Source organism: Amaranthus tricolor, chromosome 11 (genome assembly GCF_026212465.1).
Source record: "Amaranthus tricolor cultivar Red isolate AtriRed21 chromosome 11, ASM2621246v1, whole genome shotgun sequence".
Taxonomy (NCBI): Eukaryota; Viridiplantae; Streptophyta; class Magnoliopsida; order Caryophyllales; family Amaranthaceae; genus Amaranthus; species Amaranthus tricolor.
Window position 1 is genome coordinate 11016896 of NC_080057.1, and position 20954 is coordinate 11037849.

Genomic DNA, 20954 nt, shown 5'->3' on the forward strand with positions numbered 1-20954 from the left:
ATAATTATCCGACTAAAGATGAGTCGGGAATCAAACACCTAATAGGGTTAAATCATAGGGATTGTGTCATATCTAACTCCAGCACAGAAGAAACTAATCAGACCAAGTCTAACTGGTTAGCGAAGGGTTGTAATGCTGGCTTAGGGTTAAGGTGGGATATATTTGGTAATGTGGCGCTAAGTAGAGGATAGCAAGTGACCCTAAATACAACAGCCACAAACATCTCATGACAAACCATTAAACACTATATCCAACAACTATTCATGTAAGCACAATGATCTCCATCATCAAACACCATCAAAAAATTTTAAATTTCATCACAACATGTGTTTCCAAGCTCATCTCCCAAATGAAATAATAACCTCCTCACTCAAAGGAATACATATGTGTAAGTCTCGATGAAGAATAAGAGGAAGGTCTCCTCACTCATAGAACATGTATGAATAATCTCTATAATAAGTATGAGAGGATGAATGGGGAAACAATATGAGCTGGATAAAAATGAATAGAGTCATACAAAACCAATAACCAATATCATAACTAAAAGCGCACAAATCACTATAACACACAACAACCCCACCATAACTAAGCTATCCTCTAGGTAAAAAGAGGGAGTATTTGGCTCATGAGGAGGTTAAATAATGTGGCTACAAAAGAAAAGGAAAAGGCAAAAACTTGGCTTAACCTAAAGTCAAATTACGTTAAAGGTAGGCTATTTGGCTATGTAGCTTAATTCTAGCGAACGTGTTATCATCCTTGGTCTTAGGAAAAGTCGAATATGCTGGACAAGAACCGACACAATACTTAAATCCCCTAAATAGCACTCAAAATAAATGGAACTCGCAAGGAGTCCAAAGAGGCTCAATCCTCACAGGCTAGACGAAAAGTGCCTCTAAAGGTAGTCATCCAAGCCACCAACCAAGCAAACTAAGATCCCACAAGTTGAGTGGAAACAAGTCAATCAACTCAATCCCAAAACAGGCACAAGGCTAGGAAAACATGAGTTTGCATATAATCGTTATACAGCACACAACAGAAGCTTGCATGTTTATTTTAGAAGCATATATAAGAAAGAGAAAAGCAAACAAAAACAAAAATATATGCACTAAAAACTAACAACTTTTGGATTTTCATGCAGGAGCAACAGGTCGTACAAAAAAGTAGGTGAAACAAGTACTGACCTCAATGATTATGCAGAAATAGCAGCTGGAACTCGTCACAAGGATGAGAGTGGAAGAACCTGAAAACAACACCAAGAAGCAGAACCAACCAACAAAGCAACGCAAAACCACACAACAGCAACACCATCAACCAAATTCCCAGAAATCTTCGCAGCACATTCTCCCTAATTAAAGAACCATTCGCCCGAATGGATGTTCATTCGCCTGATAAACACATCATTCGCCCTTTCCAAGAGATTTTCTGAACTTGAAAAAAATTTTCATTACAACATCCATTCGCCCGAATGGATGAGCCATTCGCCCAAATGATTTTTCATTCGGTATTATCAGGCTTTCTCCCTCATCTCAAACCTTTTGCCTTTCACTCCATGCCTTCATTTTTCTACTTTGATCCAAAGGATACTTCCACTCCCAAACCAAGCATGTTTGATAATTTGTACTGAGCAAGAAAATCCAAAGGAAAACCGGGTTACCTCCCATAAGTGCTTTGTTTAGCATCGTTTAGGTCGACTCAACTGGGGCCATCAATCAAAAATCAACACCAAACAAAACCCGAAATGAAGCCAGATGCTCAAACTCAACAGAATTCAACAAAATGATGCCTTAAAGATCAGATAGCATTTTAAACCAAGGAATACACCAGTCATTCGACTTCAACATCAACTAACTTTATTTACTCGACCATGTTGACCTCGTGAAGTCTACTTTCATGGAAGAATTTTATCCGTTGCCCATTCACAATGAAACTACCCCCATGATGTTCCTTAACCTCCACCGTTCCATAAGGAAATACTTGTAGGATCTCGAACGGCCCTGACCACCTCAATTTCAGCTTCCAGGGGAACAATTTCGCTCTTGAATTGAAGAGTAGTACTTTATCTCCGACAAGGAACTCATGCTTAAGGATCCGTTGGTCATGCCAACGCTTAGTTCGTTCCTTGTAGATGTGCATGTTGTGGAACGCATTTAGCCTCAGTACTTCCAATTCCCGTAATTGCTTAGTTCGCTTCTCATAGGATAACGTAGGGTCCAAATTGAGGGCTTAGATCGCCCACCAAGATCTACACTCCAATTCCACTAGCAAATTGCAAGACTTCCCATACAACAGCCGAAACGGGGTGGTTCCAATTGGCGTTTTGTAGCATGTACGGTATGCCCAAAGAGCATCGTCTAACTTGAGAGACCAATCTTTTCTACTCGGGTAAACTAACTTTTCTAGGATCTTTTTAATCTCCCTATTGGCGACCTCGACCTGCCCTTGAGTTTGGGGATGGTAGGGCGCACCAACCTTGTGTACGACTCCATACTTCTTCAGCAACTTGTTGAGCTCGTTCTTCGCGAAGTGAGAATCCCCATCATTTATGACTATCTTGGGAACACAAAATCTAAGGAAAATTATGCTATTAAAAAGCTTCATAACTACCTTGTGATCATTTGTAGGCGAGGCGATGCCCTCCACCCACTTAGATACATAATCGATCCCTACACAAATGTACCGGTTCCCATAAGACGATGTGAAGGGGCCCATGAAGTCAATACCTTAGCAATCAAATACTTCACATTCTAGGATGTAGTTTTGAGGCATCTCATTCCTCATGGAGATATTTCCAACCTTTTGGCACTTCTCACAGCTCTTCACAAACGCTTCAACATCCTAATGCAAGGTCAGCCAATAGAATTCTGCGGTGGCAACCTTAGCGGCAGTGTTCATTATAACATGATGGCTGCCACACATGTATGAGTGACAATGAGTTGGAACCTTGGGGACCTCCTCTTCAGTGATACAACAGCGGATGATACCGTCAGTGCAAGCATGAAACAAATAGGGGTCATCCCAAAAGAAATTTCTGGCTTTTCCAAAAAAAGCCTTTTTCATCGCTCTAGATTCAAACTCGGGTAGCTTCCCACAAGCTAAATAATTTGCAATATCTGCGAACTAAGGGGCCTTCCCAACAACCAATGCTGTCATCAAAGTTTCTTCAACCATTTCATCTTGGTTAGAGGGGGAGTCATCATTAGGCTCGGGTAACCTAGACAGATGGTCGGCTACCACATTTTCACTTCCCTTTCTATCCTTCAATTGAAAGTTGAATTGTTGCAATTAAAGTACCCAACGGATCAACCTTGGCTTAGCATCCCTCAACGTCATTAAAAATTTTAGGGCCGAGTGATCCGTAAATACAACCTTAGAACATATCACATATTGGCGCAGTCTCTCAAAAGCATAGACTACCGCCAACATCTCCTTCTTCGTAGTAGTGTAGTTGCGATGTGCTGGGTCCAATGTTTTACTGATATAGAATATAACATGGTGCCTTCCTTCCTTTTTTTGTCCAAGAAATGCACCTACAGAGATATCACTAGCGTCGCACATCAGTTCAAATGGCAAGCTCCAATCATGAGCTTGCATAATGGGCGTAGAAATCAACGCTTGCTTTAAACGGTTAAAGGCATTCAGGCATCTCTCATCTGAGTTAAATTCGACATCTTTCTGAAGCAATTCATTTAAAGGTTTAGCTAAGATCAAAAATCCTAAGATGAGACGCACGTAGAACCCCGCATGCCCAAGAAATGACCGTACCCCGTGACCGAGGTATGTACAGGAAGGTTCCTTATCACATCTATCTTAGCAGGGTCTACTTCGATGCCTTTGAAGGACACCTTGTGGCCTAGGACAATGCCTTCATGTACCAAAAAGTGAAACTTTTCCCAAGTCAATACAAGATTCGTCTCTTGACACCGCATCAAAACGTTTTCAAGATGTGTCAAGGAAGTTTCAAAAGACGAACCTCCAACAGAACAATCATCCATGAAGACTTCTATGAAGTCTTCCAGTATATGAGCAAATATAGGAAACATGCACCTTTGGAAAGTGGATGGGGCATTGCACAATCCAAAGGGCATTCTCCTATAAGCAAAAATCCAAAAAGACAATTGAGAGTTGTTTTCTGTTGATCCTCGGGGTGGACAGGAATTTGAAAGAAACCTAGGTAACCATCCAGAAAACAATAGTACTTGTGCCTTATTAATCTCTCAAGCATCTCGTCGATGAAAGGCAAAGCGAAATGATCCTTCCTTGTAGCCTTGTTGAGTTTGCGGTAATCAATGCAAACTCGCCATCCTGTGGTGGCTCTGGTTGGGATCATCTCACCCTTATCATTCTCGATAATGGTCATTCCTCCATTTTTCGTAACAACATGAACAAGACTAACCCATCTACTATCGGAAATTGAGTAGATGATGCCGGCCTTGAGGAGTTTGAGGATCTCATCCTTAACTACCTCTTTCATGTTGAGGTTTAGCCTCCTTTGTGGCTCAATAGAGGAAAAATGCTCATCATCAAGATGAATCTAGTGCATAACGAGGGTTGGACTAATCCTCTTAATATCATCAAGTGAGTATCCAATGACACTTCGATATTTTCTAAGTAAAACAAGCAATTTTTCCAACGAGGTGTCATCAAGCTCAGAACTCACTATGACTAGACTCCCCTCATCAATATCAAGATAAGAATATCTAAGCCTAGGAGGTAGGGGTTTCAAACTTAACTTGGGGGGAGGCAGGGAAGTCTTCTCCTTGTAGACAATACCCTTCTTAACCTCACATAGTGGCTCAAATTCAGCTTCTTCGCTTGCACATTCCTGGGTCATTCCCACTTGTTCCTCCAACTCCTCATCTTCTTCATAAGAATCCTCATCACACTCTGAATACCCATTCTAATTTCCCTCTAATATTTCTCAAATTTTCCATCAGCAACCTCATTCTAATTTCTCCTGGGCTACTTCCACTGTTATGGTGTCATCATGGTAATTAATAACCGCCCGGAGTGTTTTTAAGACAGCTCTTCCCAAAATGAGTGGAGTGCAAGGGTCTTCTACCATGTCCATCACTACAAAGTCGCAAGGGACCACTAGTTCTCCCACTTGGATAGGTACATCATCGAGCTCTCCACATGGAACCTTTATCCTCCTATCTGCCAATTGGATTGTCTTTCTTGAAGGTCTGAGGCTAAAGGGTAGCTTCTTGGCGATGGATAAAAGCATAAGGCTAATGGAGGCCCCTAGATCGGCGAGCGCCCCTTTGGGTTCAAGATTCCCCAACTTCACTGGAAGGTTGTATAGACCGAGATCTCGCTCTTTTATAGGCATTTTCCCTTATAGAATGGAACTAGCCTGATGGGGGATAATGATTATTTCTTCCTCAAGCTTCTTCTTGTTGGAGAGCAGGTCTTTCAAGAACATAGCATACTTAGGCATTTGTGCCATTGCATCAAGAAACGAAATCTTCATCTCCATCTTTCGCAAGTGTTCTAGAAATTTCTTAAACTTCTCATCAAGTTGCTTCTCTACTCTCCTATAGAGGAAGGGAAGTAGGGGAGTATACAAGCGACCTAACCTTTTTTTCTCCTCAATCCTCTTCTTCATCTCTTTGTTATTTTCCGTCGACTTCTCATTCTTTTGCTTTTCTTCCTCATCATCAATCTTTGTAAGCTCGCTTCTTTCACTTTCAACCCTCAATCTTTCACCTTGTTCCTCTTCTTTCTCAGTCACATTCACTCCTTTCTCGTCACCTCCCCTTACCAAAGGCGCATCAACTGGATATGAAAGGTCATCATACTGAGTCCCTGATCTTAGGTGGATAACTTTTGCAATGTGTTGGTTTGAGTTTGGGTGCTGGGTGGAGGTTGTGTGGATGGGTTAGGTTGAGGGTGAGATGGGAATAGTGGTGGTGGAGGAGGGTTAGCCATTTGGGTGAGTTGAGATTCAAAAAAATTTTGCTGAGCTTGGAGCTGTTGCATCTGATGGATGAGAGTCTGATTTATCTATGTGAGACTCTGGTTCTGCTAAGCAAGAAAAGTTACTTGGGAGGCTAAATGATCATTGATTGAGGTGTGGCTTTGATGTTGTTGTGAAACGCCAGGATGAGATTAAGTATGTGGGAAAGGAAGATTCGAACTACCTCTAGGCCCTTGATTAAACCCCGGTGGTCTATATGAGCTTGGCCTTAGTGCATTTCCACTCGGTTGGTTCCCTTGTAAACCCTTATTGTTGAACCCGCTTTGAACATTTCTATTACATCCCGGATGGAAGTTTCCTTGGTTTTGATTTGAATTGAAGGGAGGTCTATGTGATTGGTTGGTGCACGGTTGTTGTACGTACCCTGCCCCTTGTCCTTGTCCACCATAGTTAACGGCTGTAACATGATCAGGATTATACCCATAGTTATCATAATTCAACACCTATGCCTCTGATTCTAGCACCCATAATCAATTGCAGCGACATGCTCAGAGTTTGAACTACCGCAATAAGAAGTATCATGGTTGGTGCCCCCACAAATCGCACATGCAAAGTGCTTTTCACGCGCTGAAGAGGTGTTCGAACTACTGACAAGGCTTAACTTAGATAGCTTCTTGTCTATAATTGCTTCAATCTTTGCACTGATGGTGTCCAGGTTGGTTGTGTCAATCATCCCTCTTGGTAGACCCTTACTCCTTGCACTTCCCCAGGCACTATTCTTGGAAACCTCTTCAATTTTGGCTTTCACCTGGTTGCATGGAATCTTAGAGAGTTGGCCACCCACTTCTGAATCTAAAAGGGCCTTGGTAGTATCATTGAGGCCATCATAAAAGAATGTATTCAGGTGGTTGTCCCCATATTCATGATGAGGACATGCTCGTATCATCCTCTTGAACCTACTCCAAGCTGCAGTCCAAGTTCTCTTCATCTTCTTGAGTGAATGATGTAATCTTTTTACCCCAATCTTGTGTTTTACAGTAAGGTAAAACCTTTTTACGAATGGAGTTTTCAATTGAGCCCAAGTGGTGATAGAGTTGGGCTCAAGGCATTTATACCAGTTTCTAGCATCTCCCACTAGGCTTAGATGGAATAAGTGCAGTCGAACATAAATAGGGTTGTTGGGGCAAGGAGGGATAAGTCCACAAACATCAGAGAATGCTTCGAGATTTTGAAGAGGACACTCATTGCTCAATCCACTAAAAGGGGTTTCCTTGACCATCCTTGTGAATTGGGGGTGTATTTGGTAAGGTGTTGCAGCAACATAAAGCACTACACCTTCTTGGAATTCTTGGGAGCCAGGAGTCCTGAACTGACCGAACAGCTGATGTTCGTCGGCCATTGTGGAAGTGGGAGGATTTTGTGCACGATGTGGAATTTGTCTTCTTAGACGTCGGACCTCAGGATTTTATGGTACTAACGGTTGATCTAACCTGCGCGTGCAATAGGCATGCAAACAACACTGCAAACCATGGGTAAGTACTGACAAGCAAAGATAAATGGCAATGAAAACTAAATAAAGTGAAGCTATATCAAGAACAACAGGAGTCTAAATATAACGCCTTGTCCCCCGCAACGGCGCCATTTTGATAACAAGATTTTCACAGTCGTCTATGCTAAACCTTGAACCAAATAATACTTATCACAACCTACGCACTACACAAGTATAGTGGGGTAGAGGATCGAACCACGAGGATAGGGTTGACAATAAACTCCGTGTCTCAATATAACTAGTTTTTGTAGGTTGAAAAGCATCTAAAACTAATGACGGATATAACAAGGACGGTTGATTAACAATATAAATCAAAGGGGAGAAAAAGGGGTTGAGATTAGATTCACCCAAGGAAGGTGATTTTAAAAGAGCATATATTAGGTCAGAGGAAATCAAACAATAACTAGTCTAGACAACCAAGAGTACAAGAGGAAGTTGATGATTCCACAAATCACAACGAACGACCTATAATCGCCCTATGTCTCTAGAGGACTTGCAGGACAAGATTCGCATTGGGTTTGAAGAACTAATCATTATCATCTTTTCCCAAATGCTAAACAATCAATAGAACAAAAACCATTGATAGTAGTGACCAAAAGAAACCAACAATAGTACAAGAAATGTAGAAACTATTCTAGATGAGCAATAAATATAAGGCAAGACAATAAATGCAATAAATGAACTCAAAGCAATGAGGAGATTGATACTTACAACCAATTGTGATGCTACAATAAGGAGGTGCCAAAGATTCAACAATCAAGATTGAAATCCAAACTAGAAAGTAAAGACTTGAAATAAAAACTTAAGATAATAAAACTATGATAAGCTAGGGTTTTTACTTGAAAAGCTAAGTAATAAAGCTATATTAGAGAATGTATTAGGGCTTGCTCCCCTTTGTTTCTACAGACAGTGGGGTATTTATACCCTCTAAGCAAAGGAAATTCGAATGCCCAAAAATGCCCTTACGTTTAGCTTGAGAAGAAATACGGTTCCCGCAGAAAATAGGTCTATTCGCCCGAATCTCGATGTTTGAATAATTTCAGGAACTTTCTCTGAGGTTGGTTCGCACGAATGAAAGGTGCATTCGGTCAAACGGGGACATTCGCCCGAACGGTGTGTCATTCGCCTATTCCAAGTGCTTTGGTGAATCTTCTTTGAGAAAACAGGGGGCATTCGACCGAATGACTTATCCATTCGGCCGAATAGAGCTTGATTCGGCAGTTTCAGCTTCTTTTTCCTCTTAACTTGAGCATGATCAACACCAATTGCTTGAATGGTGTCTTTGTTAGCCGAAATGGAGTAACAACTAGTGATTAATGGTTTCCAAGCTCAGTGTGTTGTCCGGGGAAGTCTTCGATTTGCGTGCCAAAGTCTCACTACGCATCGATGTTGACCTCCTTAAATAACCACAAAACAACCCCAAAGACAAGAACAAGGTAAAATTGTGCGTCATGTGCATAATGACGATTGAAAAGCATAAAACTTGGCACAATAAACCGGTAGTAAACGTGTTCATAAATAAGCACATGAATCTGCTAATTAAACTGTAATTCTAGTAGGTTGCAAAGGTCCTAAATCTAAAGAGGTGTATATTGACTTAGGCATGACATCAATTAATGATCCTAAATCTAACATGCATAAATCAATCATCAATTTACCTTTAGTACATGGAATTTCAAAAATTCCAAGGTCTTTCTATTTTGGTGGGAGTTTTCTTTGAATAACAATAGAAACATTTTCACCACCTATAATTCTTTCATTACCTTTTAAATTTCCTTTTATTAGTGCATAAGTCTTTTAAAAATTTAGCATATCGAGGTACTTGCTTAATTGCATCTAACAAAGGAAGATTAATCTCTACTTTCTTAAAAATATGCAATAACTCTTAATCTAGTTCCAACATTTTATCCACTTTTCTCAATCTTTCAGGAAAAGGGGGTCTAATTTTAGTAGCATCATTGGAAGAGTTAGAAAATTTTTTAATTCTTTCATTTTTTTGATTATAAATTGGTGAGTATTTTAAAAATTCTAATCTCTTTAGAATTATCATCCAATTCATTTTTACTCTTTTCATCTTGCCTATCAAAACAAATTTTTCATCCTTCTTACTAGAATCAACTACTAATTCCTTTTTAAAATTTGGGGACTTGTAGCAATATCCAGAAGTTCCTTCACACGTTTTAAAGTTATGGCACTAACATTTTCTCTAGGATTTAATGGTTGAGAGGGTAACGTATTACTAATTTATACTTGTAAATTATTTATATCCTCAGCTAATTGTCCAACTTGATTTTCTAAATTTTATATACTAGACTTATTCTCTTTTCGAAAATCTAAAGAACTAGAAGCAAGAGATTTTACCATATCTTCTAAGGTCATGCCATTAGATTGATTTTGTGTAGGTTTTCATGGATTGTAAGCTTGACCAAAAGCTCGAAGGTTGTTTTGACTAAAACAGTTTTACACTTTGGTTTCCCAATTTAAAGTTAGGGTGGTCTTTTCATCCTTATTGTGCTATTGTCGTGTGCTGTTATCATTGTGCTACTGTCGATGACCTAATGATGCTCGTTGTGCTGTTGTAGTCTGTTGCATGCTGCTATCGTTGCGGTCATTTTCTTGTTGTCGCTGGTGCTGTTGTGCAACTGTCGTTGTGATGGCTCGAAGACGGGGTTGCTCTAGTTAGATGTTGAAGTTTTTTCAGAGACTACTCCCCATTCCTAATGGTGAAGCTCACTAACTCTGAGCATGTATATAAACTTAGTTGTGCCTTACATTTGCTTTAATTAGTATTTTATTATTTGATTTTATAGAGCTATTAATTCTAAAAAATTCAAATGTGTTCTTATTTTGTGTTCTAATATCGTAAAATGATTATTTACTAAGTATATAATTAATAAAAATATTTCTTATTTAATTTGAATACAAGAATGTGACCATAATACATAGAGGTGCAAGACATCTTCAATTGATTCGATATAGCTAAGAGGTCTACACACAACATTGGAAGTCACACTATACTTGAGCATCACTGGTCATCCCAAGTGCAGTCAAATTGACATTCTTTTATTTTTTGAATAGAATTACTTCAAAACTTATTTGATATTTTTTAGTATTTATACAAGTTTAATATATTCTTGATATTTAAAAAATTATCTCTTCATTATTATAAGTGGTATTTACAATTTTTTTGTGAATTGAAAAAGAAACTGTAATGTAATTAAGCATCACAAATGTGGATAAGAAGCAAAAAAGTATCAAAAACTTTATAAATGATGACTAAAATTGTATCGCACATTGAAATATTGATGCACAGAAAAATTATTATTTCTTCCGTTTTGTACACATTTTTCCAAAGTGTAAGCCCAAAGTTACTAAGGAACTTGTCTTTATCACTAACCATTGAGTGAGGGATCCTATGTAGTCGAACTGTTTCTCTAAAATACAAATCATCAACTCTAAATGCATATTATTATGTATTGCATGGTACAAATTGTGCCATGTTTGAGAGCCTCTTAACCACTACAATATATTATAAAGTCTTGGTTGCGTTTAGTGCAAGGTAGACCCATTATAAAACCAAGTCTTATATCCTCCCATGGTGCTTAAGGCATAAGTAATGGCAGGTGCGATCATTAGGGTAGTATGTGACCTTTAGCATGTTGGCTTATAGCACACCATTTGATGATGAATTCTACGTCCCTAGCCATGCAAGGCCAATAGAAATGTTCATGCAAGAGGTCCTTCCTTACAGCGATTGTAGATATCCTAAAATTTCCATCTTCCCAATTGCAAACCAATGATATTAATGTTCATAGAATTTAATAAAAAGTCCTTGCAAGAAAGATCATATGCGCCGTTTTTCAACTTGCTCGTTTTTTGTTTGATGATGAAGTTGCATGCTTGTATAAATTCCACCCATTTGGCATGTTGCGATGGGAATTTATGTTGGTTTTGTAGATATTTCAAGGCGTCATGATCAGAAGTGTAGGATGAATTTCTTGGAAAAACGATTATGCCTCCAATGATCAAGGGCACGAAGTAAGGCATAAAATTCTTTTTCATTATTGGATTATTTGCGTTTGGCATCATTCACCTGTTCAAAGGATGATTGTTCTTGCTCACTCCACTCAAAAGTTTTGTACTTTCTTATTTCGGTGAGGGGGGCATGACCCATGATTACATTATAGTTTTTATGAATCTCATATAAAAATGAAGCGAGACCATGAAAGCTCTTTACTTGGCTAATACTCTTAGGAACATACCATTCTCTGATTTCTTAAACATTCTTTTCATTCACCTGAATGCCATGCTATAATATGATGAACCCCAAACACAACACTTACGGAGAGAAGAGTTGGCACTTTTCAAGGATCCATAGAGGTTTTTTTAACTAGGACCTCAAATACTTGACGTAGATGTCGAGCATGCTCCGTTTTTGATTTATTGTACACTAAAATGTCATTTAAGAACTCAACCACAAAATCTCCCAAAAAATGTTTCAAAGTTTGATTCATCACGCATAAACGTGCTAGGTGCATTTGACAATCCAGAGGAAATAACCAACAATTTATGAGGTCCTTTGGTTTTATGAACGTTCACTCATCACCTTCATGTATTCGAATATGGTGGTATCCGCTCCTGTGATCAATTTTGGAGAACATCTTTGATCCATGTAAATAATCAAGAAGATCATTTAGTCTAGAAATGGAGAATTTATATTTAAAGGTGATTTTGTTGATAGCTCGAGTATCAACACATATTCCCCATTCTTCATTTTTCTTTTGTACCAAGAGTATTGGGGCAACACACGGACCTATTGATTTTCGAATCATGCCTTTAGTTAGTGATTAGTTGACTTGCCTTTTGATTTCTTTGGTTTCTTTGGCATTGGTTCTATAGGTTGGTTTATTAGGGAGAATAGATCTGGATTTTAAGGTTAATCTTATCTTGAATGTCTCGTGTAGCACACAAAGGGGTATGTTTTTATGGGAAAGTTTTATTAAATTCTTCTAGGAGTTAGCCTAGCAAAGGGTGTAATAGTTGGTTTGATATTGGTGATACTTTTTTGTTGGTTAAAATGGCTCTTTAATAGGTGCAAATTCATGATGTTCGAAAGTGATGAGGTCTATGAAGGATACATATATTTTGGTGGGGTTAGGGAAGCGAGATTTCTAGTGGGATATCGGAGTGAGGGTTTTATTTAGCAACTAGATGGTATGTGGTTAAAGGGGAGGCGTTATTTTGAGATTTAGCTTGTTAACAAGGATTTTGGAGGCTACATTAATACAATTTCCACCATCGATATTTAATGAACAAACGTTTTTTTTTTCATGTGTTTGGTTCGAGTTTGTGAGCAAGAGATGAAGAAGATTATGTGGCTTTGAGTCCAAAATGTTGTATGTTCCACGAAGGTTACACACAAAGGAAATAAGGGGGAGGAATAGTGAGCTTAGGTGTGTGGTTTCATTAAGGAAATTTCGATAATTGTGAGGAAAAAGGAGTATAATGATGTGGGGTTCACTACGAATAAATGTTAAAATCACGACAACAAAAAGGCGATGACCACCAGTTCATCGGTAATGGTGACGAACAGGCAACGAAAAATCATCGCCATAGGAAACTAGTGTGGGATGAAGGTCACCTTTTTCCAACGTCTCTTTTTAGAAACGAGTGTGAGACGACGGCCAGGAGTCGTGGCCCATCTCATCGCCATTTGTCAAGAGTGTTGAGCGACGGCTATTTCTCGTAGGCAGCTCGTCGCCGAGTTTAAACAGTTTCTTTTGAATTTTTTATTTGAGTGGGCAACGATACCATACCGTAGCCAGGTCGTCGCCCCTGTCCATGTCATTTTTGAAATTTTGCTGCATTTAAAAAAAAACTACATAAGTGTCTAAAACAAGATTAGAACCATGATATATAGGATGTGACGCAAGTGCAAAACCAACTGCTATGCATATTTTGTTTACTACCAAGGGATTTTAATCATTAACTATATCTAAAGAAGCAACCATTTGTACACGTGGCAACTTTTAATTTTTTCATTTTCCGCATAAACTGATTAAGTAATAATTAGGAAACAGTTAATTCGTTGATTAATACGTTGATTGATACATTGATTAATATTCTTAATACTCCTAATTAGGAAATAATTAATTAATACTCTTTATTAGGTAATAATTAGAATAAATGATTTGTTTTGAATTAATACTCTTAAGTAGAGGCATTCTTATAAACTGATTAATAATTCCTAGAAATGAGGTATAGAGGTAAATTAAGTAATAACCACTTGTGAGAAAATTTATGAAATTTGGTAACCTCTTAAAAGAGGTAAATTAGTACACTGAAAAATTTCTTCCCTAAGTCTCGCATTTTATTTTCAAACAAAAAAAGAATTTATTGTTACTTTATTTGCAAAATTTTTATTAAAAAGCCAAAGCAATATTAATTTATTGATTATCACCTAATAAATGTACCAAAATATTGATTATTTTTTTATTGTTTAAAGTTTTCAAATTACATCCTAATTTATTAATATTTTAAAAAACACTATTAAAATATGGTCACTAGAGTTCAAAAAAATCAATTTACAAGTCATAAATAAATATTGATTAAATTTAAGCACAAGGTTTCATAATTTTTAAATTTTATTAAAACCATGTATTGCTCGGGTATGTAACTATTTACAATATAGTGAATGCATAATCTAATTAGCAATATTTAGATTAATTTGTATTATTTTTAATCAACATTGGATTACTTTTCAATGCAATGTTTATTTTATATTTTTGTTTTGGCAATTGGAATCTCTTTAATGTCAAGTTCCTATTTATTATATTTGTATTTATGTTTAATCATATTATAATTTATTTTATTTGAAAATTGTATAAAAATTAAATTAAATTATTTTACGTTTAAAAATAAATTCTATACATTTTGACATTAGGATATTTCATAAAAAAATTTAATAAATAAGAATACTAAGTAATTACCATTATAATTTAAAAAACCAAATTTCTTTTTTAAAATAATATTTTTAATATGTCGTGCATGTTACGTGTAACTATCTGGTTCTATTTAATATGTGTTCAACTGTACAACAAAGCTCAATTAAATACTAGAACTAATAATAAAGTAATACGATCAATAATATATTAATACTACACTAACACGACTTCTTTTATACTTATAAAATTAATAATATACTTATACTGGACTGTATGGGTAATAATATACTAATTGAACTAACAATACACTGATAGTACAACTAATAATACACTAATACGATTATTAAAATATTAATACTACACTTAAATAAGTAACCGTCTCCGTTTTGGTGCATTGGAATTTTATTTTCCAAAATAGTAATAATAATAATAATAATAATAATAATAATAATAATAATAATAAGTTGTAAAACATTGAAGTATAATTCATAGGTAATAAATATAAAAGCAACACAATAGAATCACTAAGTTACGAGTGTTCTAGTGGTTGGGGTGTTGATTGAGTCATTGCTCCTAGAGATCAAGGGTTTAAGCCTCAGCTGTAGCAATTGTTGGAAATTTTTATAATTTGATGTGTGAGGTGATTGGATTCGTATTTGGGTTTTAGATTCGGTTTTCGAATATGGGTTTGGTTTGTTGGTTATAATACTATTATATGAAAAAAAAATTAATAAAATTGTTGGCAACGACACCGTTCGACGGTACGGTGTCGTCACTAGGATGTCGCCAGTTTCTCGTGCCATGAGCGACGCGCTTGCATCTGTTTTTTCTTTTTTGGCGTCCACCTTTTTAGCGTCGGCCCATTTTCCCGTCGCCCGTTCCATTTTTCCCATTTTAACGATCAAAAGGCGAAGCCAAGTGCCGTCGCCTTTTGCTCATTTATTTGTAGTGGTTTCGAACTATAATTGATGATGTAACAACCTGTCTTTGTAAATAAGATAACGTTTGCGTAAATAACCTTTAAGACGTATGTGACTTACTCTTATATAAATAATGACAAGAAAATAAAACTTTATAAACCTTAAAGTATATAAAACTTAATGGAGCTAAAACTTATTACATTGATTCTCTACACAACATTAATCAAAAAACACTTGAAGGATTAGAGGATACCAATCAACAAATTATATTAGCTCTTATAAGTCAATCAGAAGAAGAAATAAAGAAGAATAGATTGTGATTGAAGGCTTCAATCAACACAGTTCATTGGTTAGCTTGCAAAAATAGCGCATTTAGAGGACATGATGAAAGTATTAGTTATAGAAATAGAGGAAACACTCTATATAACTTATTAAATACTCCTTCTGTTTCTTTTCAAATGTCTCATTGGATTTGGGCACGTTTGCTAAAGCACTAACACTACCCTTAATATCTCTAATTGTGCATAATTAAAATTTATAAAACTAGATATTAATAAACCTTATGTTGGGACGAATCAAATAAGATCTCATTTGATTATGTTTTAACTTAGGTTGCACTAAAAACGGACACGCACACGGACACGACACGGGTACGGGAAAACACCAACTTAAAAATGGTGGACACGGGGACACGAAAATGGCAATATAATAAATATATCCAATTAAAGATAATTTTACAATCTTTCATTTGATATTTGTAAATAAACACTTTAACAACATAAAAATACTTTATGTTTGTAATTTATGTTTATATTTTTTGTAATTGATCTTAAAATACTAATTGAAGTTTGTAATTGAATTTAAAAAACAACGATTAGCACATATATAATAAAAAACTTTAAATAATAGTTAACACATAGACCAATAATTATATATGATTAACAAATAAAACATAATTAAAAAATTTTAATAATAATTACTCCTAAACATACACACCTCCCCACGCCCCACTTTCTCAGTTACTTTACCCATATGACTTTTCCTATTCCTATCCTATCTTTTTCTCTCTTAATAGTAATTATTGCAAATGTAGATGTACTTCTACAAGTTCTGAATTGCTAGTGTAAAAGAAAAATTTTTTGAGAAGTGATATTAAATTTTAATTTTTCAAAAAGGAGATCATGAGGTGAGAGAAAAAAATTTATCATCTCCTTCATGAAGACTTAAACTCCATCAACTCCAATGTTTAAGAAGTTTGCTTCATCAATGGTGAGTCGACCATCAACCTTCAATATTTCAAGGCTTCATAGTCCGATTCTTTTGTTTTTGGGTCCAATCTTGTCAAAAGTATCTAAACTCGCCAAAAATCGCCCAAAATCGCATAGACTCGCTATCAAGTTCGGTTCATGACGGTCAAAACGACGATAAGCGTGGCGGAAAGCCTTTTTTACATACACCGTTACAAAACGCGAGTTCTCGGAACGGTAGACTAAGAATCCGAGTGAGAGAAGAACTTCTCAGTTCTGTCTTAAATTTTTTAAATTTTTTTTTTTTTAAAAAAAACGTGTCCTTCACCCTTGCCGTGTCCCTTGCGTGTCCTAGCCGTGTCCGCGTGTCCGAAAAAATATTAAAATATTAGACACTTCATTTGGCGTGTCGGACACGGATTTTCGCGTGTCCGTGTCTGACACGTGTCCGACACGGGACACGTCTGTCAAATGGCGTGTCCGTGTATCAGAGGTTTTAACTTATAAATAATAAAATACAAATTAAGAGTAAATGATGAAAAGTGACCAAAAACGAAATGGGACGTTTGAAAAGAAATGGAGTGAGTATGTAGCTTTAATTTGTACAACAAAGAAGTGAACAAAGTAGTGTTGGAAAATGCACCTGGCATAAATACTATTCATTTTAATGAAAGTATAAATAAGTTAGGAGTATATGAAAAATTTTAATTAAGATCCAAGATTATATATTTGATACTAAGAGGATCCTAATCTATAGGGAAGAGATCTAAACAGCATCGTACCTAGAGGATCTTGATTTAAAGGGATGAGATTCAGACAACTTGGTACCCACAAGATTTTAATCCAAATGGATGAGATCCAAAAAACATAGTACGTACTGGATACTAATCCAGAGGGATGGGACCTAATTAACTACATATCTAGGAGATCCTAATCCCGAGGAATGGGATCCAGATAACCACATGTCTAGAGGATATGATCAAGAGAAGTAGGACATAAAGAACTTTGTATACAAATGATACTTGCCTAGAGGGATTGGATCCAAATAACACTACTAGGAATACCAAACCTCGAGTCTATTATAATGGCAAAAAGAGTATAGACTCTAGACCCATGAACCACGTCTCATGATCCAACGTCACTAGCTGGGATTTCCCATCAAAATCTCCAAAAACAAAGAACATTAAATACGAAGGTGAAGGAGAACAATGCTTCTATAGTTCCTTGTTCACTATGGTGACGAGACTGATGAGCACTTTTGTTAATAAGGTATGGAAGTTTCCAATTAATGGGTTAAAGTTGTTGCTTGTATTTTGTACTCCTTTACATAGCCAATGAGAAACTCATCATCATTGTCATCTAACCCAGTGTATCGCGCTCATAGAAAACTATGATCAGGGTCTGGGGAGGAAAGGAAGGCGGCAACTCATACTCATAAAGGAGAGTGCGGCCAAATAGTCCATTGGCTCGAGAAAGATCCATAGATGAATCCTCAAAATAAAACCTCATAGTCAAAAACATAAAATAAATTATTAAAAATAACTAAGGAAAAACTAATAAAAGAATGATATATAAGAAGGCAAAGGCAAAAATAAGAACACCAATTGGTAAGCGTAAGAGTATCAGTAGTCTAAGACATTGAAAAGGCGCTTTTTACTACCCTATCCCTAATCAGGTCCTCAGAGAGGTGTAGGTCATATAAGTTATTTTTCATGTGTTCTTCCTACGTTCTCCTAGGTCTTCCTTGACTTCTCTTATCCTCCATTATGATGCTTTCAATCCTCCTCATGGGGGCGTCAAAATTCTTTCTCTGCACGTGCCTAAACCATCTCAATCTATGTTCACGCATCTTTGTAGAAATTGGAGCAACCCCTAGTTTCTCTCTAAACTCCTAGTTCCTGATTATATCAATCATTGTGTTACCGCACATCCACCCCAGCATACGCCAAGGTTATTAGGATAGGGATTCTACTTGGGATCTTTGAGGGGGTAGGATTAAATTGGTAGAATCAGGCATAGGATCACGTGATACTACAAATATGCATTAGTATGCTTTGGGTTACTGATTATCAATTATATTTGTTCTTTTTTAAAGTTTTAAGGTGTAAGTAAAAAGTTATTTGACTTCATCTATTAAGTTTTTTAAAAAATATACTTTTAATAATAATTTTTAAACTGCAAATAAGGAAAAATGAATTTTATAGTGGTATTCATATAATTATTTTAGATATATTTATTTATAATAAGTGAATTCTCAATTGTATGAAAATATTTTATGATTTAAACTACCCTTGTAGGATTGAATCGTTGAATAGTCGAATCGTAGAATCGTATTATAATCCTACCAACTAAATTCTTGAGTTAAGTAGGATCGCATGCTGCTACCACATTAAGATTCTACATACGATCTGGATCGGTCGCCTATTTATGAATCATATGGTCATAGAATCATAGATCAGAATCGAAATTCTAATAACTATGGCATACGCATTTTTGTAACTTCCATCTTATATTCAAAAGTCTTATTTATGGTTCAATGAGAAACTTTTAGGAGCTAATAAGTAGATAATTTTACACAAGAAACTTAGAATAGTAGGGAATGGCATTAGAAATGACAACAACCACATTCTCAAAGATAAAAGGGACATTCCTTAATCTTATTAGGGTTATTGAGCTTTAAATAAATTATGAGGTATAAATGCACTCACATTTGTCGCCTTCAACACTAGTGGAAAAAACCTCGTTTGCTGCGGTTTTTTTGCCATTATTTGCTGCGGTTTTGGCCCCAGCAATAGTGATAGCAGCAAATGTCCTACTTTAAATGCTGCGGTTCAAAACCGCAGCAAATAAGGGCATTATTTGCTGCGGTCATAGGCTAAAACCGCAGCAAATAATGGGTGTTATTTGCTGCGGTCAGGGGGAAAAACCGCAGCAATTAGTGTGGCATTATTTGCTGCGGTCAGGCCTAAAACCGCAGCAATAAGTCTCTTTTTTTTTTTCTTTTTCCGTTTAATCCTTATAATAATGCAATAATATTACAATGTAATAACAGTGATTAATCCAATGATAATCACAGATAATCAACATTAATCTCTTTGTAATAATAAACTCTCGCTCGTATATATATATATAATATAATATGTACGTACATATATATATATATATACATTAAATAAACTATAAAAAATAATCAATATATACTAATTACAATTTATCAAGGACAAATATTAGCAAGATACACGGCAATCTTGTCTTTTAATTCGCGCATCTCTTCACTTCTCAAAGCGCGCCTCGGAATGTCATTTAAAACCTATATTATAATATTAAAATAAAAGCTATTAATATAGAAACATTTAGATTTTACCAATAATATATTTAATTAAGAACGTAACAAATACTTACGGCATCTATATTTTCGATTCCAAATTCCTTCACGGAATTTATAATATCGTCCATAAACTTCAGCGCGTAGTAGCCGCAGTCAACGGAAGAAGGAGGTTGTTGAAAGCACTAAGAGAAAATAGAAGTTAGTGTCAAAAACGGTTAAAAACGCATAAAATCGCAACTTAACACATAAATTCTAGAATATGACTATGATTTTCAATTCTAACAACTTCTACACAATAATATATACCAAATAGTGTTGTGTGCCAAGTTTCGTGCAAAACAAACAAAGTTTGAGCTACTTTACGCGCGGAATTGGCAAAAACGCTTAAAAACGCATAAAATCGCAACTTAACTTCTAATTTCTAGCATATGACTATTATTATCAATTCTAACCATTTCAACACAATAATATATGCCAAATAGTGTTGTGTGCCAAGTTTCGTGCATAACAAACCAAGTTTGAGTACTTTACGCGCGAAATCGACAAAAACGCTTAAAAACGCATAAAATCGCAACTTAACTTCTAATTTCTAGCATATGACTATTATTATCAATTCTAACCATTTGAACACAATAATATATGCCAAATAGTGTTGTGTGCCAAGTTTCGTGCATAACAAACCATGTTTGACATACTTTACGCGCGAAATTGACAAAAACGCTTAAAAACCCATAAAATCGCAACTTAACTTCTAATTTCTAGCATATGACTATTATTATCAAGTATAACCATTTCAACACAATAATATATGCCAAATAGTGTTGTGTGCCAAGTTTCGTGCATAACAAACCATGTTTGACCTACTTTACGCGCGAAATGGACAAAAACGCTTAAAAACGCATAAAATCGCAAGTTAACTTCTAATTTCTAGCATATAACTATTATTGTCAAGTCTAACCATTTCAACACAATAATATATGCCAAATAGTGTTGTGTGCCAAGTTTCGTGCATAACAAACCATGTTTGACCTACTTTACGCGCGAAATTG

The 20954-nt window shown here is 36.2% G+C and overlaps 1 protein-coding gene across 1 annotated transcript; it reads right to left on the reverse strand.

Annotated features, from left to right (window-relative positions):
* Positions 1-5335: 5335 nt before the first annotated feature.
* On the reverse strand, positions 5336-7316 carry LOC130826485 (uncharacterized). Its single transcript, XM_057692068.1, has 3 exons — positions 6482-7316; positions 6141-6374; positions 5336-5775 (listed from the first exon to the last, which is right to left on the reverse strand). The coding sequence occupies exons 1-3, from the start codon at positions 7314-7316 to the stop codon at positions 5336-5338; spliced, it is 1509 nt and encodes a 502-aa protein (XP_057548051.1).
* Between the last annotated feature and the right edge of the window lie 13638 nt (positions 7317-20954).